This window comes from Protopterus annectens, chromosome 4.part0 (genome assembly GCF_019279795.1).
Source record: "Protopterus annectens isolate FY-2018-M chromosome 4.part0, PAN1.0, whole genome shotgun sequence".
Taxonomy (NCBI): domain Eukaryota; kingdom Metazoa; phylum Chordata; order Ceratodontiformes; family Protopteridae; genus Protopterus; species Protopterus annectens.
The window spans coordinates 252,777,217-252,791,686 of NC_056733.1; the positions used below are offsets into that span (position 1 = coordinate 252,777,217).

At 43.3% G+C, this 14,470-nt stretch overlaps 1 protein-coding gene across 1 annotated transcript in view; it reads right to left on the reverse strand.

Annotated features, from left to right (window-relative positions):
* MORC2 (MORC family CW-type zinc finger 2) overlaps positions 1-14,470 on the reverse strand; it is a 1,452,408-nt gene that overhangs the window by 1,009,136 nt on the left and 428,802 nt on the right. The window contains exon 12 of the mRNA XM_044068246.1: positions 6,507-6,592. Coding sequence (XP_043924181.1) covers positions 6,507-6,592 — 86 coding nt within the window. The remainder of the gene's footprint in view (positions 1-6,506; positions 6,593-14,470) is intronic.

A 14,470-nucleotide genomic window follows, 5' to 3' on the forward strand; every position in this document is an offset into this window, starting at 1 on the left:
GGAGAACTAACCTGGCTTGAACTCTTTTGAGGGGCAACAGTGCGTGAATCTGAGACTGCAGCACTCTTATTCCTCTTGTGGCAGAAAGGCTTGCATCTGAATAGAGTCTAGCTCTGCGCCTATAAAGACAACATGCTGTGAGGGCAGCAAGGCAGACTTTTCAGAGTTTAAAGTAATTCCTAATTGTTGACACAGTGCTATGGTGGTCTCCCTGGCCTGAACGAGCAGATGCCTGGTGGGGGCGGTGAGAAGCCAGTCGTCCAGATACGGAAACACCTGGAATCCCTGACGTCTCAGGTGAGCTGTCACCACTGCCAAACACTTGGTGAACACCCTGGGGGCTGTGGTAAGACCAAAGGGCAGGGCAGAAAGCTGGAAGTGACTGGCTCCCAGCCGGAAGCGTAAGTGACCCCTGGATGCCTTTGTCCATCTTGATGTGGTAGTAGGCATCCTTGAGATTGATGGAGCACATCCATACTCCTTTTTCCAGCAATGGAAAAATTGACTAAAGCGTGACCATTCGGAACTTGGACTTCAGAACATAGTGAATCAGTCGACTGAGATCCAGAATGGGTCTCCGGTCCCCTGTTCTTTTCGGCATCAAAAAGAGTCTTGAGTAGGTTCCTGATCCGATATGGTCTGAGGGGACTGGTTGGATGACTCCTTTTTCTAGCAGCTTTGTAACTTCTAGTGCTGCTTGATCCCATTGACAGGGTGGGACGTCCGGGATTCTTCTGACTGGAGGGGGTGTTGATACAAAGGGAATAGCGTAACCTCCGGTAACTATTCGAAGCACCCAACGATCCTGGGTGATGCTTTCCCAGGCTTCCGGATGCATTGAAATTCGGCCCCCGACTGGCTCCGGAACAGCACAGTCGGGCAATGCATCAGGAGCGCTGGAAGGAAGATCCGCGAAAGGAATCGCGGTCTCCCGAGTTGCAGGGACCTCCTCTGCCTCTAGGACGGCGTCTTCCAGAATTATTTCCCCCTCCTCTGTCCCTTGAGCTGTAGGGAAAGGTCTCAGAGACTTCTTGAGCCACATTTTCCCCCCTCTCTCTGAGCCTTAAGAAGGCCTAAAAGGGAGAGAAAAACAGGCCCCTATGGCAGATGGTGTCTTTCCCTCCTGTTCGCATCTGATGAGGGTGTCTTTCACTTTGGTCCCGAAAAGAGAGGACCCATCAAAGGGGGCGTCAGTGAAGGAAGACTTAAAGCCCTCCGCGAAATGACACAGGCGCATCCAGGCTTGCCTTCTGAGAGCCACACCTGAGCTAGCTGCCCTACTCGCCCCTTCGGCTGCATAAGATATGAGCCTCATGGAGGAGTTGACAATGGAACCAAGGGTAGACAACTGGGCGTTAACAGTTTGCGTTACTGCCTCAGGCATGTTACCAGTCAGAGTATCTCCTAGCTCCTTAAGGAGATCTCTTTGGAGCCGAGTGAAATGACAAAGATAATTCAGCGACCGCAAGGCAAAGGTCGCCGAAGACAGGGTACGCTTTACCGGTCCATACTCCTGGACTCCTTGTTAGGAGGATGGACGGAAGAAGAAGCCTCTGCAACTTCCTGCTGAGTGGCTGCCGCTGCCACCAAGGCATCTACCGAAACCCCTTTGGTCAGGAACTCTTTCCTCGGGGGAGCAGAAAGGAACTTATTTGGACGTCTGGGCACCAGTTCCACGGAATCAGGGTTCTCCCACACCCTTCGACAAATCAAATCCAGGAGTTCGTCGAAGGGTGGAAACACCCAGGAGGTGGAGGGTTGAGCTCCGAAGGCCTTGAGGAATACTGACTCCTCAGAGGGGGTCTTGGAAGGCCAGTTGCCTCTATGCCTCAAAATCTCCAGGATGTCGGAGAAAGAGACATCGGAAGACGACTTGGGGGACCCCTCTGACTCCTCAAGGTCAGTATCAGAGGTGAGGGACTCGTCCTGGGAGTATATGTGCTTCCTCTTGCACAACTTCTTTCTAGGGGGCTCCTCAGGCACAGACTCCGAGGGACCCTCAGAAAGTAGGGGACCGCTCAAGGGGGTATCCACAGACCTTCGGGCTCCACCATCCACGGATAGGGGGGCGTCAAAGGCTCTAGCCGGGGTGTATAGGGACGGAGTGACCGATCCAGGTGATGTGACTATCTAGCCAGTGCGCTCCTCATGGCCTCGAAGGCAGGTCCCCCCAAATCTGAGGACTGACCCGTCTCAGAGACCATGACTGGAGTCAAGATTCCCTGAGCCGATGCACCGAGAGGGAGACTCGGAACTGACAGGAGTCCCAGGGTATCCCCCTCGGGTCCGGCTGAAGAAACCAGAGTACCGAAACCAGAGGACGGAACTGACATGGTTGGAGCCGACGCCGGCTCCGATAGACTCTCCTGTGGTATCGAAGCCGACACAAGGACATCACTCGGCGCAGGGCACTCTGGCTCCAATGACAAATGGGTGCTTAGAGGAGGAATCATCAGTACCAGGACAGGGACTGGCTCCGGAGCAGACTGGGTCGGTGCCGAAAAAAATTTTGCTAACACTGGCGACTGCAGGAGCCTCCGGACCACCCTATCCACATCCAAATTAGACAGCCTAGAGGATTTGGAAAAAATAGGAGATCGGTGTCTCCTACCTGGAGACTCATGCCTGACACTGGGTGACTGGCTCCGAATAGGATCCAATAATATTGGAGCCGAGGTCGACTCCAGTACAACAGATACCTCCTGCGGCCCCGAGGGCAATGGAGCCGAGAAGGTAGTACCCATAACCGAAACTTTCTCCTGCGGCCTCGAGGACAATGGAGGCGAGGAGGAAGTATCCACTTTTAAAACCTTCTCCAAAGGCACTGAGGAGGCAGACGGAGCCGGAGATCTTTTCTTGGCCTTAGCAGGCTTAGAATTAGCACTAGAAGACGAAGAAGAATCTAAGGCCTTCTCAAAGGAAGGCTTAATCAGACCCTTCAAAATCAATTTTTTCTTTCCTGCGGTACCCTAGGGCTAAGCACGTGGCAAAAACTGCAGGACTCTTGTAGGTGAATAGCACCCAGACAACAAACAGATGGAATGCCCATCTGTAATGGACATTTTGTAGCCACATTTGGTACACTTCTTAAACCCGGAGGGTTTATGTTCTTTCTGCTCTTTAGACATAACCACACAACACTCAGCCGACAGAGACAACACAAGAGGAAGGCAGGAAAAACCAAAACACACTAACGCCAAGTAAACTCCAAGTTAAACGTTTCTTGGAGGGAAAACAACTACCCACAACTCAAAGACCAGTACAAAAAATACAAGGGACAACACTGGAGAGGACTAGGTACTCTAACTTAAACAGGCCTAGCCCGCGAAACAGAGGGATACCACAAACACACAAAGTCCTCACAAAAAACTCACAAGAACTAGTCACAAAGAAGAGTAGCTATTAAAATAGCTTTTGCAATACAACTGACTACTAAAATACTTAGAAAAGTATTTGAAAAGGGTACTTAGCCACAGCCAAGAGAGACCACGTCCTAACTCTACGAGCGGCAATAGGGCGAGGTGCATCTTGGGATACTGGGTTAGCCCAGCCAATTAGAGACTTCGTGCTAGAGAAATAGTTGGCAGAGTCGGACCCGTGAGTAAAGAATGGAGGTAAGACAGGACCACATAACATAGAAAATTTCAGGTAGCAGCCGAGCAGCACTTGCGAACTGCTTCGGGCTCCCACACGGCAAGAAAAGCAGATGTACTGGAGTCGGCTACATGTTTTATACCCCTGACGTCATGGAAGAGGCAACAACATCCGATGCAGAAATCCCAAGACTCTGGTATTCGGGCCGACTGAGGTCAACCTGCAGGCAGATAAACCCAAGTGTGATGACTGCAACAGTGAAACACGAAGAACATCTACATTAACCACAAAAATTATATGGTGACAGACTTGCTGGAAATGACATCAGAGAACTCAAAAAAGGGAAAATGAAGATGAGACTGAGAATTTTAAACCAAGTAAAGAAGAATCTGGTACCATAGCAGCCAAAAGTGCTGCAACAAGGTAGTAGTAAGCTTGAGTCCCAAAAAAGGTCAAACCACAAGACTGGTGGACAGAGAAAACTGATGCAACATACAGATGAAATCTTAAGGCATTCTGGTAAAGAAACAGGAATACAGAAGAACTAGTGCAACTTTAAGTTTTTACAACTCGGATGATACAACAGATATAAAAGTGTCTGCAGACATGTTGGCATAATACAAAAAAATGTCTTGGTGTGAAAAACTAATAAAACAAACTCCACCAAAACCAAAGCTGAGCCAAAAAGCAGTGAGAAAGAAAGCAAAAATGTTGACATAATGGTTAAGATATTTGCCTTGCAGACAAAAGGTGCAGGGTTTGATCCTCACATGGGTTAACTGGCTAGGCTTAAAATGGCCCACAGGGGCAGTCAGCCTAGTACTAATCTATGAACATGTAAAAGATATTCTCACTGACCTAGGAACCAATTAGATACAGCCTTCTGACTTGCATGTGGAACCATCATATGCACGACCTGATTGGAGATGTATCATTTTAAGCAGCAAAACAAAATGTGATATGGCGCTGAAAAAAAATGTCTTTCAAAAAGCTGACAATGTTGTCCAAAATTGTATAGTGTGCTGTTTCAAAGAAACTCCTAACATTTTTTTGGTTACTGAGTTTGAAAAACTTGGCAAGAAAGAACTTCAAAAAGATTTAGCAAGACCTGGCCATAACCTGTCGAAAGCCATAGAAAGTTCATTCCACAGCCGTGCACATTTCTAAGTTATGGAATTTTCTTGTAACCTTCATATCTGTCCCTTCCACCTGAGGGAAGATGTATGGAATAACTGTGGAAACAGACAGTATGTTAATGGTCTGGCAGCAGCATTGAGACAAAACTGCTGAGTCGTGATGAAGAATCACAAACAAGCCCTGTTATGTTCTGAAGGATAAAGAGGAATAGTAACGTAACTCTAGCACTTCTCCACCATGTGTACGACTCTGAATGAAATTGCTCACAAAGCAAAGCCCTTCAGGCTGTCTGTTAAAAAAAAGCCGGACCAGTCTGAGGAAGTCTGGTGAATTGACAAGACAAAAAGCGCTTTACATTACCTTTTGTGCTGTTTGGATTTTATTAAAACATTCGTTGGGATTCATTACCTCTGGGTGTGTTTTATCCAGTTTATTTGGGTTACCAAGCAAAGGACTGTTTGGTATCACACATTGAACAAACCACTGGTATGCATTGTTCATGTAATAAAAAGACTGTTCAGAAAATTCCATTCTTCAAAGGTAGCTCTGAAATTTCAATCCAGGAGAAGGGTGAATCCCTGACACCATCTGTCTTCAGTGATGTTTCACAAGGAAACCTACTTGCCCACGACACACAAGGGACACTTGACTGCCATGATGAGAGAGCAGGGAAAATTTGCATTGCTCTGCTAACAGTTAAAAAGAATTATAAAACTGATCCAAAGAACCTTCATAACAGAAACTCTTATGTTAAACAGCCCCAATAATCCACTCAACTGGAAACCCAAGGAGTGACACGATTAAGATAATGTGCATCACAGAAAATTGCTTGAATGAGGCAAACTCTACAAAGCCTCCTGCAGAAAAAAAGGCTTCACCTAGAAATTAGTGGAATAAAATATATTTTTTCAAAAAGACAAAATTCACAGTATCCTGTAGGCCAGCTACACAAAAAAGCATCTAGGAGACTTCCTTGTTATGAAGGAGGCTTTTAAACCCAGAGAGAAGGAAGATTGCATACTGGTTACTGAATCTCTATAAAAATATTTTTGTTTTAATTTATTTCCAGAAATGGGGGACTTGCATCTTCAGTTGCTTCCTTTGCTTAGGAATTTTGCATCACCTATTTTGTGGAAGTTTATTGAGGCATCAATTTTTATGATTTTTTAGAACTATTTTAAGTTCTGATGTCACACAGCCTATTAATAACCATGGCAACTGCTGTTTCTAAAGGTCTCCACTTTGTCAAATGTCCTAAGCATACTACTAAAACTTTCTATAACTGTCTACCTTTTTTTATAAAAATATCTATCTGGAAAATAATCTTTTCCCTCAATGTGCCACTGTTTATATTCTTATTACTGTATCTTTGACAACACTGTTTAGTCTTATTTCATCTTTGACAAATGTTTCTCTTTAAAGCTAATCTCCCTTGTTACTGTATCACTGATTCAAATTACTTGCCATCTTGCCCAGACAGAGCTTGAAAAAGGGTCCTTGGACCAGTGTACCTACCCAGTTAATACATTTATAAACAAATGGAATGAGTGAATGAATGCAAAAATATGCCTTTTATGACAATGACTCTGTGCTTTCTGCAGCAGTTTATTATTGGGGGAGGGTGTTCCTGTATCTCTGTAGAGCTGTCCCATACGGCCTGCACGGTCACAGTCTTGAAAATTTAACTTTTTAGTTCAACCTTTTCGTTAGCATCATGCTGTTTACATAAGAAAGGCACATAACAAACCCACAAAATATCTTTCTGGGAACCTCACCTTTGCTTTGCCTCCTGTATGAGTTTCTTGACATCTGCTTCCCTTCGAAGAGTAATTGCTAAATTCTGAACTTGTCTAAGGGTAATCTAGAATAAAAAAAAATACCAACTTCAAGTTACTAGTTTTGGAGAATTTAAAAAGTAAACATTCTAAAAAAATATAACACTTTAGAGACATACTAAAAATGACACTGCATTAGCCACAGCACAACTACTCTAATATATGCATTCAAAAAGTTTTCAGAATATACAAATACTTCCAAACATACAACCTAATTAAAATATTTGTGGCTTTTGTGAGTAAAACAAACCATAGTGCAATAATACAAACGCACAAAAAAAATAATAAATTGAAACGTTAACAATTGTGTTTAAAACTACTCGACAGACATTTTATGAACAGAAAGACAAGGTATCGATATGGTGTAATACAGTAAAGCATAAGCAGATGACCTGAGAAACAAAGCTAAGCCTTCAAAAGCCAAGAAAATTCCTAACTATCAGAACAGCTATGACCATTTATTTCTATTTTTTTACTTTCATTGTGCAAATTTCTTTCATATATAACATTCTCCTCTTAGTGGGAACCCCAGACTTCCACCTCCTAGCTACTCTCCCCCAAACTATAAAAACAGTAAATGTTTTTAATCTAATCCTTCCAGGTCAGATGATGTCACTCAAAAAGTTTTATAGGCTTATAAAGCCAAGGGCAAGAGCAGATCATGCTTACTCGACCTGGTGGACTTCTTTGAAAAGGTCACCAAAGCAATGGATGAGGGCAAAATCGTTCACAATGTATCTTGACCTGGCCAAGGCATTTGACACAATACCCCACTCAGCCATTGTTGAAAAACTCAAGAGGCTAGGTGCAAACCCGCACATCACCCAGTGGATAGGTAACTGTCTCACAGACAAGACCTAGGAAGTTAGAATTGAGGATTCCATCTCTACAAAGAAGCCAATCAGAGGTGGAGTCCCTCAGCGGCCAGTCCCAGGACAGCTTCTTTTTGGCATTTACGTCTCTGAAGTCAAGGGCAATATCAGTGGTCTCTGGCTGACTAAATTTGCAGAGGACTGCAAATTAGGAGCTGTCCTTGAATCTCACACTGACACAAATGTTCTCCAGGAGGGGATGACACAGACAAACAACTGGTGTCAAAGCCGTTGACTAAAACTAAATGCCAAGAAACACAATATCCTTTGGGAAGTCATCCATCCCTGGTAACTGTCATATTGACAACACACCCCTTAGAGTTGACCCAGTAGTCAGGGACATAGGGACACACAGATAGTAATCTAGCCTTTGACCATCACATGACTACAAGTGGTGAGGAAATCATTCTTTGTTGCACAACTTATAAACAAAGGTATAGTATCCAAGGCCAAGGAAGTCACTGTTCCACTGCATCCATCAGACCTATGATTAAGTACAACTGCCCCATTTGGTATGTACATACCCATGCATATCCAGCAACTGGAACGTCCACAGAGGTTCCTCACTAAAAGAATACAGTAAAATGTCCTATGCAGACCACCTCAGGGCCCTATCCCTGTATTCTGTCTCCTACAGGCTTTTGAGGGGAGATTATTCCTGGCATACAGAGGGACCCCTCTCTGATGGACCTCCTGCATAACCACAAAACAAATAGCACCAGAATTACCCGTTCTAAAGACTGAAACCTTGCCTGTGATATAAATACGACCTGATGGAGAGAGAGGTTTGCATCCCAGAGACTACCCTGTCTACGGAACAGGCTCCCCATCCATGTGAAGCAGAGTTCTTCCCTAACCCAATTAAAGTGCAATTTGGAAAACTGGAAATTCACCCCTGGTTTGGCACGTATGTCTCTAATGGACACAGGCATCCTGTAAATGGTTCATCTTCCAGGCCCATGGTTACACTTATCAAGGGTACCAGAACTTGTCAGTTATTTGGGATGCATGGCTAGGCCTAAAAAGGCTCTTGTGGTCATTAGCCTAGTAAGCACCTATTAATCTATGAACCTATGAAAAGATTCATCCTAATTATACAAAAAACTGGGTTAGAGACTTCCTGATCCCTTTTAATTCTAAGCCACAAAACAATCAAAATTGCTGACAGCACCTATCAAACATTTTTCCAACATGTTCAGGCTTCAGTAAGTCAGAAAATAAATTAAAATGACAAGCTTTAAAATACATGACAAAAATCAGGCATTTCTTATTCTTTCATCATTCCATAAAGGCAAGTGTACCTCCCAAGATGTCAAAAATTCTGCTAGTGCAAGATGGTTTGTGACATTCAAAAAGAGTGAAAGCTTGAATTCCTTATGCGAGATCTAATCAGGTTTACCTAGAAAATTACTACTTTTTTTTATCTATCTCAGTAAATGTCAAGGCTAATGTTTGGTCAAGTGAGATCCCAGTTTATATTCCTAGATATTGTAGCTTGTGATGCCCCAGAGATAAGAATATGAGAAACAGTAGGTTGAAGTTTGTAGGTCAGCTGGCTTATTATGGCAGACTTTGTAATTCAACTCAAGGTTAGATGTTGAATGGCTCTTTCTTTTTCCAGGTATCAAATCTTTTATTACTTAGTCTTACTACTGGCTTGCTGTACAACTCCTTCCTCCTTCCTATACTGTACTACCCTGTATTATGAATGGTCTCAAAGTAAACTATATCTGATGAAGTCCAAAGACAAAAGCATTTATCAGGAGTAAAGCTTGTTGGAAATTAACCATGGTTCTCGGCCTTGTGTTTTTTGAATACCAAAGTTAAGTGCGAGTGCTTAGTTTACAGGCTTATAGATGTCTGTCTTTATCCAAAATTCAAGGGAATATCTATCTTCACTCCTTAATATTTACTGTTCTGAAAGTAGTGTATCTACGAAGCAGCCTCAATTGTTCCCACTGCTTTTCAGGCAGAATGGACTCTAAATATTTTCCTTATCACTTTGAAAAACTGCCTTCCTATTTCTTCGTTGAAATTAAAATTTTGTAATGTCATCTGAACAAGTTCATGCAAAATGGAATACCGGAGGTAGATTTGTTCATTTATGCATGCAACCATGCACTTTTACAAACTTTTGCATAACGATTCCCTGCAGGAAGGTATGTTGGATAACTGTCTTCTCTTTCTCATTTAATAACTTTTTTCTGCATACCTCCCAAAGCTCATTAGTTACTCTAGTTCTGCAGGGTCTCAGGCTCACAGTATGGATGACAAAATACTTATTAATCTGAAATATTTAGAGAGAACATGCTTAACATTTCCAGGAAATCCAGCATATGAAATCACTTGACAAAGTAGAGGAGAGCTTACGTCTTTGTACAGAAAAAAGTCCCAAAAACCCAGTTTAGTAGGACTTCACCTGGTACTGTCCTATCTGCTAAGATTTTTTCCTAGTACTTCCTACTGCTCTGAAAGTACGTTTCTGCAGTCTCTGCATGCATTTATCATGTCCATTGAAAGACACATGCTGATAAAACAGTTCCTTAAGTCCTGCACCTTCATCCACCAAAGCGGACTGTTCACACTTTAGGGATCTGAACATAATATATTTGGATCCATTCAAATCAGCAGCTTTGGCTCCTTTTAAATTCATGTCCTGGAAGACGACACTTCTGGAAGGTATTGCTTCATCCAGAAGGATGAAAGAGTTGCAAGTCCTTCAGGAAGTCATTTACACTCTTCACTGAGTCAGGGTGAAGTCTGACAACCACCTCTTTTATGCCAAAAGTGGTCTCAGATGTCCCTTGGCTAGAGTATTTGACAACATTTACTTACAAAAGTCAGAAAATAAAGTTGTGACTCTTTCATCCATGTATAAACGTTAGTTGTGTAAAATCTTACCACAACATTAGATGTCCTCCTCTTCTCTGTTGCAGTATTCTTTACATGAGGAAGACTGCTTGCCAAGCAACCAGATGTCGGCCAGTATACAAAAGTCTTTAGTGCCTAGGGTGTGTGGTACATTGCACAGTCTATCAGACGTAGGCTATAAATGTGGCATACACATGCACCATCCTCGGAATTGAGTGCCCGAAGGAGAATGCTTGAAAAATAGGTATGTAGGCTAGGTACATCCAAGGAAGAACAAATGCAGGGGGATGGAGGGTAGGCTTACAGATTAGTACTTCTAGATTAATACTAGGCTAACTGCCCTTGTGGGCCATTTTAAGCCTAGCCAATTACCCCATGTGAGAATCAAACCTTGCCCCTTATGTTTGCAATGTAATCACCTTAATCATTATGCGAGAGTAAAGAACAGTTTAAAATGGATTTTTTTGTGTATTTTTCTGAAAATGTGAAATAAATGTTCGGCACTTCAGTGTGTAGAGTGCACTCAGCTGGAACTCAGTTACCTAACTTGGCAAAACTATATAGCTTAGAAAAGACACTCCAATTGAACCAATGCAGGTTCAAACTAAGAATTCAATTCGATTCCGAACTGTGTAAGATGAATAAGGCACCAGCACTATAACACGAAGAATTTATTCCAACACTGCACAGACTAAGCGCTTTCACCAGTACAACTGGCTTCCTCAGAGTCTTACATTACAACACAAAATGCTTAGACCAAGTTAATAGCTTGGCATTCATTGTTAATAAGAATCAAATGTAAAATATTTTATCTCTTATAAACTATGCAGCTTTGTGTAAAATTATTATCTACAAGCAGGCCAAGATGAACTCTTGTATGCAGCTGTGTCTCGTCAACATGATATGCAAAGATATGCCAAGGACGAAAAGAGTTATTCTTCAGGAACAGAATATTTAAAATTTATTTTACTTTTATTTATTTAACATTTGTTGACCGGGAAAGTCTGACTAGGTTCCACAGATGCTGTTTTCAGGGAGGCCCGAGGAGAAATGCTCCAGAAGCATGTCTTTAGAAAATATGGAAAACAATCTGTCAGCAGAAAAGCTTGAAAGAAAAGACTTATTCTGGCAAATTATCTAAACTGCTGATGCAGGCAGAAAAGACACTATAAAGATTAGGACTTTTTCTTTTGTATGAGAGACTTCGATTATTCTAAGCTGAAGTATGTTTTTGATGTATACACCTTTCAGTGTTAATCTAGATGTCAACCTCGTGTGCAGTAAATGAATGTTGTAACAGCAGAACTGTCTCAAGTGTCTTCACTGAGTAAAGGTACAGACTACCTAAATAGTGTAGCATAACTAACACATTATACCAATCTAGGACATAATACTGCAACAGAGAAGAGAAAGGCATTTTAACATTATGGTAAGACTTTGGATAACTAAGCAATGTTCTTCTATTCTGTTGCTGCAGTATTCTTTACAAGAGTGATAATGCAAAAGCTCATGAGGAAGAGGAGGGGGAGAAGGTAGGGGGCAAAGGAGCTTTCCAGGAAGCCATGGAGAATGGCCCTAAGCAAACCCTGCCCTGTATTTGGAGATGGTGTCCAATTTGTAATGCTTGGTGAAGGTATGGACTGAAGACCAAGTAGCTGCCTCCAGAATGGAAGTGGTGTCTGATCCTTTGCAAGAGGTGCCAGATGAGGCAATGGCTCTGGCAGAATGAGCCCTAACTGAGAAAAGAAGGCTTTTTCCATGGTATTCATAGCAGAAGGCGATGGCCTTAGAAATCTAGTTGGAAACAGTCTGTTTTGTGACTCGTAGTCCTAGGACTCTAGGGTAAAAGGAAACAAAGAGCTGGTTCGAGTTCCTGACACTTTTGGTTTTATCCAGATAAAACCTAAACTGTCTGTGTACATCCAAAGTGTGCAAAACTCTCTCTGCAGAGGTTTGGGAAGAAGGGAAAAAGGTAGGAAGGTGGATCACTTGGCTGAGTGATAACTCGTTGACCACCTTAGGCATAAAGGGGGGGGGGGGTTGGTGCCGACAGAAACCCTGTCCTTATGGAACATCAGGAAGGGAGGGGAAGCCATAAGGGACCTGGAGTGCAGAAACCCTTCTGGCATACATGATTGCCAGAAGCAAGACTGTTTTCCAGGAGCAGAATTTTAGAAGCTGAAGCTGCTTGCTCAAAGGGAGGCAGAGTCAGTTTTTTCAAGACAAAGCGGAGGTCCCCAGGGAGATGAAGCTGGTTTCCTTGGGGGGGGGGGGTCATGTGAAAGACACCTTTCAGGAACTGTTTGACCTCCAACCTGGAAGCCAAGAGAGGTGACAGAGGCAAACAGACAGGGATGGCTGAAATGCACTTTCACTGAAGAATGTGTTCAGTCTAGCATCCAGCAACTCACACAGGTATGACAGAACTGTTAGTGGGTCCATATTATGTGACACCATAATGAAAATCTTTTTCATTTGGATAAGTAAGACTTCCTTGCATTGGGTTTCCTGGATTCCTGCAGTACCCTGAGCATGTCTTCTGAAAAAAAGGTGTTGGAATTAAGGCTAAATCATCCACAATGTCATCTGCAGGGTTGACAAGTGGGGATGAATGAGGGTTCCCTTGTGTTGTACAAGTAGGTCGACTCTGTGGGTTAAATGGGTGACTGCCCTGGGCTAAATGCAGAAGTAAGGGGAACCAATGCTGCATTGGCCAAAAGGAGGTTACCAGCAAGATTTTTTTGGTCTATCCTGCCAAATGTTCAGAAGGAATCTTGCAATGAGAAGCAGGGGAGGGAATGCATACAGGAACATCCCTCTCCATGAAAAACATCCACCTTCCAGACCAGAGGGTGTGGGAATCAGGCACAAAATTGAGGAACTCGTTTGTTCATGGGGAAGCAAAGATATCCACTTGTGGAATACCCCATTGGTGGACAATGTCCAAAAACACATCCCTGTGGAACATCCACTTGTGGGTTTGTGTTTTGGACCTTCTGAGAGTGTCTGCCAAAACATTCATGTTGGAGGGAATGTATACTGCCAGAAGGGGTGTCTGCAATTTGACCACCTCCCACAACTGTAGAGTTAGCCTGTACAGGAGGCAAGACCTGCCCCCCCCACACTTCTTTTCATACCAGAGCACTGTCATATTGTCTGTTATAAGTTTTAAGGTCCCCAGGGGTGAGGAGAGACTGAAAGACCTGAAGTGCCAAGAGTAGTGCTCTCATTTCTTTTAAGCTGATGCGATCTTTTCTTTAACAGGGTGACCAGGTGCCTTGTGCTTTCATGGCATTGAAGGCAGTCACCAGCCTAGGTCTGAAGTGTCTGTATACATTTCCTGTACTGGAGAAGAAGATGAAGTGGGAGGCCTGGGTTGGTACAGAGTTGCTGAATCCATTAAGTTACTTATTTCTTCGGGCAGGGAAGAAGGGGAATTTAACTCCAGAGTGTATATGTGTGTGTGTGTGTGTGTGTGTGTGTGTGTGTGTGTGTGTGTGTGTGTGTGTGTGTGTGTGTGTAAGCGGTGTCCACACAGATTTCAGGAACCACTGCCATTTCCTTATCTGCATTTCTGCCAGAGGGAGCATCAGGATGGTGGAGGTCAAAGCCCAGGCTCCTAAGAAAGGTCCTGGCTGAAATGTGGGACAGAGCAATAAGGCTTTGAAAGAAGACAGTGGGCTCCTGGGCCTTCTGGGTGGGGAGGGAAACATTCATGAGGTTTTTTTCCATCCTGCATTCCATGAAAATGTGGTCCTGTGATGGGGTGAGGGCTGATTTTTGGTAATTTATAGTGAATGCCATGGAATGAAGGATGCAGACTGCATGGCTGAGATCCTACTGTAGCAGCTCTGGACTGTCTGCTTAGAAAAGAAGATCAGGCAATTATGGGAAGACCTGGATGCCCTACAGTCTGCAGAATGCCACAATTGGTACTAGGCACTTTGTAAAAACCCTTGGGGTGGTAAGAAAGTCCAAACGGCAAGGCAGAAAACTGAAGTTGTCCAGAAACTACAGAGAATTGTATACATTTCCCGTAGCTTGGGTGGATAGGAATATGAAGACAGGCATCCATTATATCTAATGAGGCCAGAAAGGCTTGAGGTAAGATCAGGGAAAATAAGGTTTGTAAGGGTGAGTATCCTGAAAGAGGGTACCTTC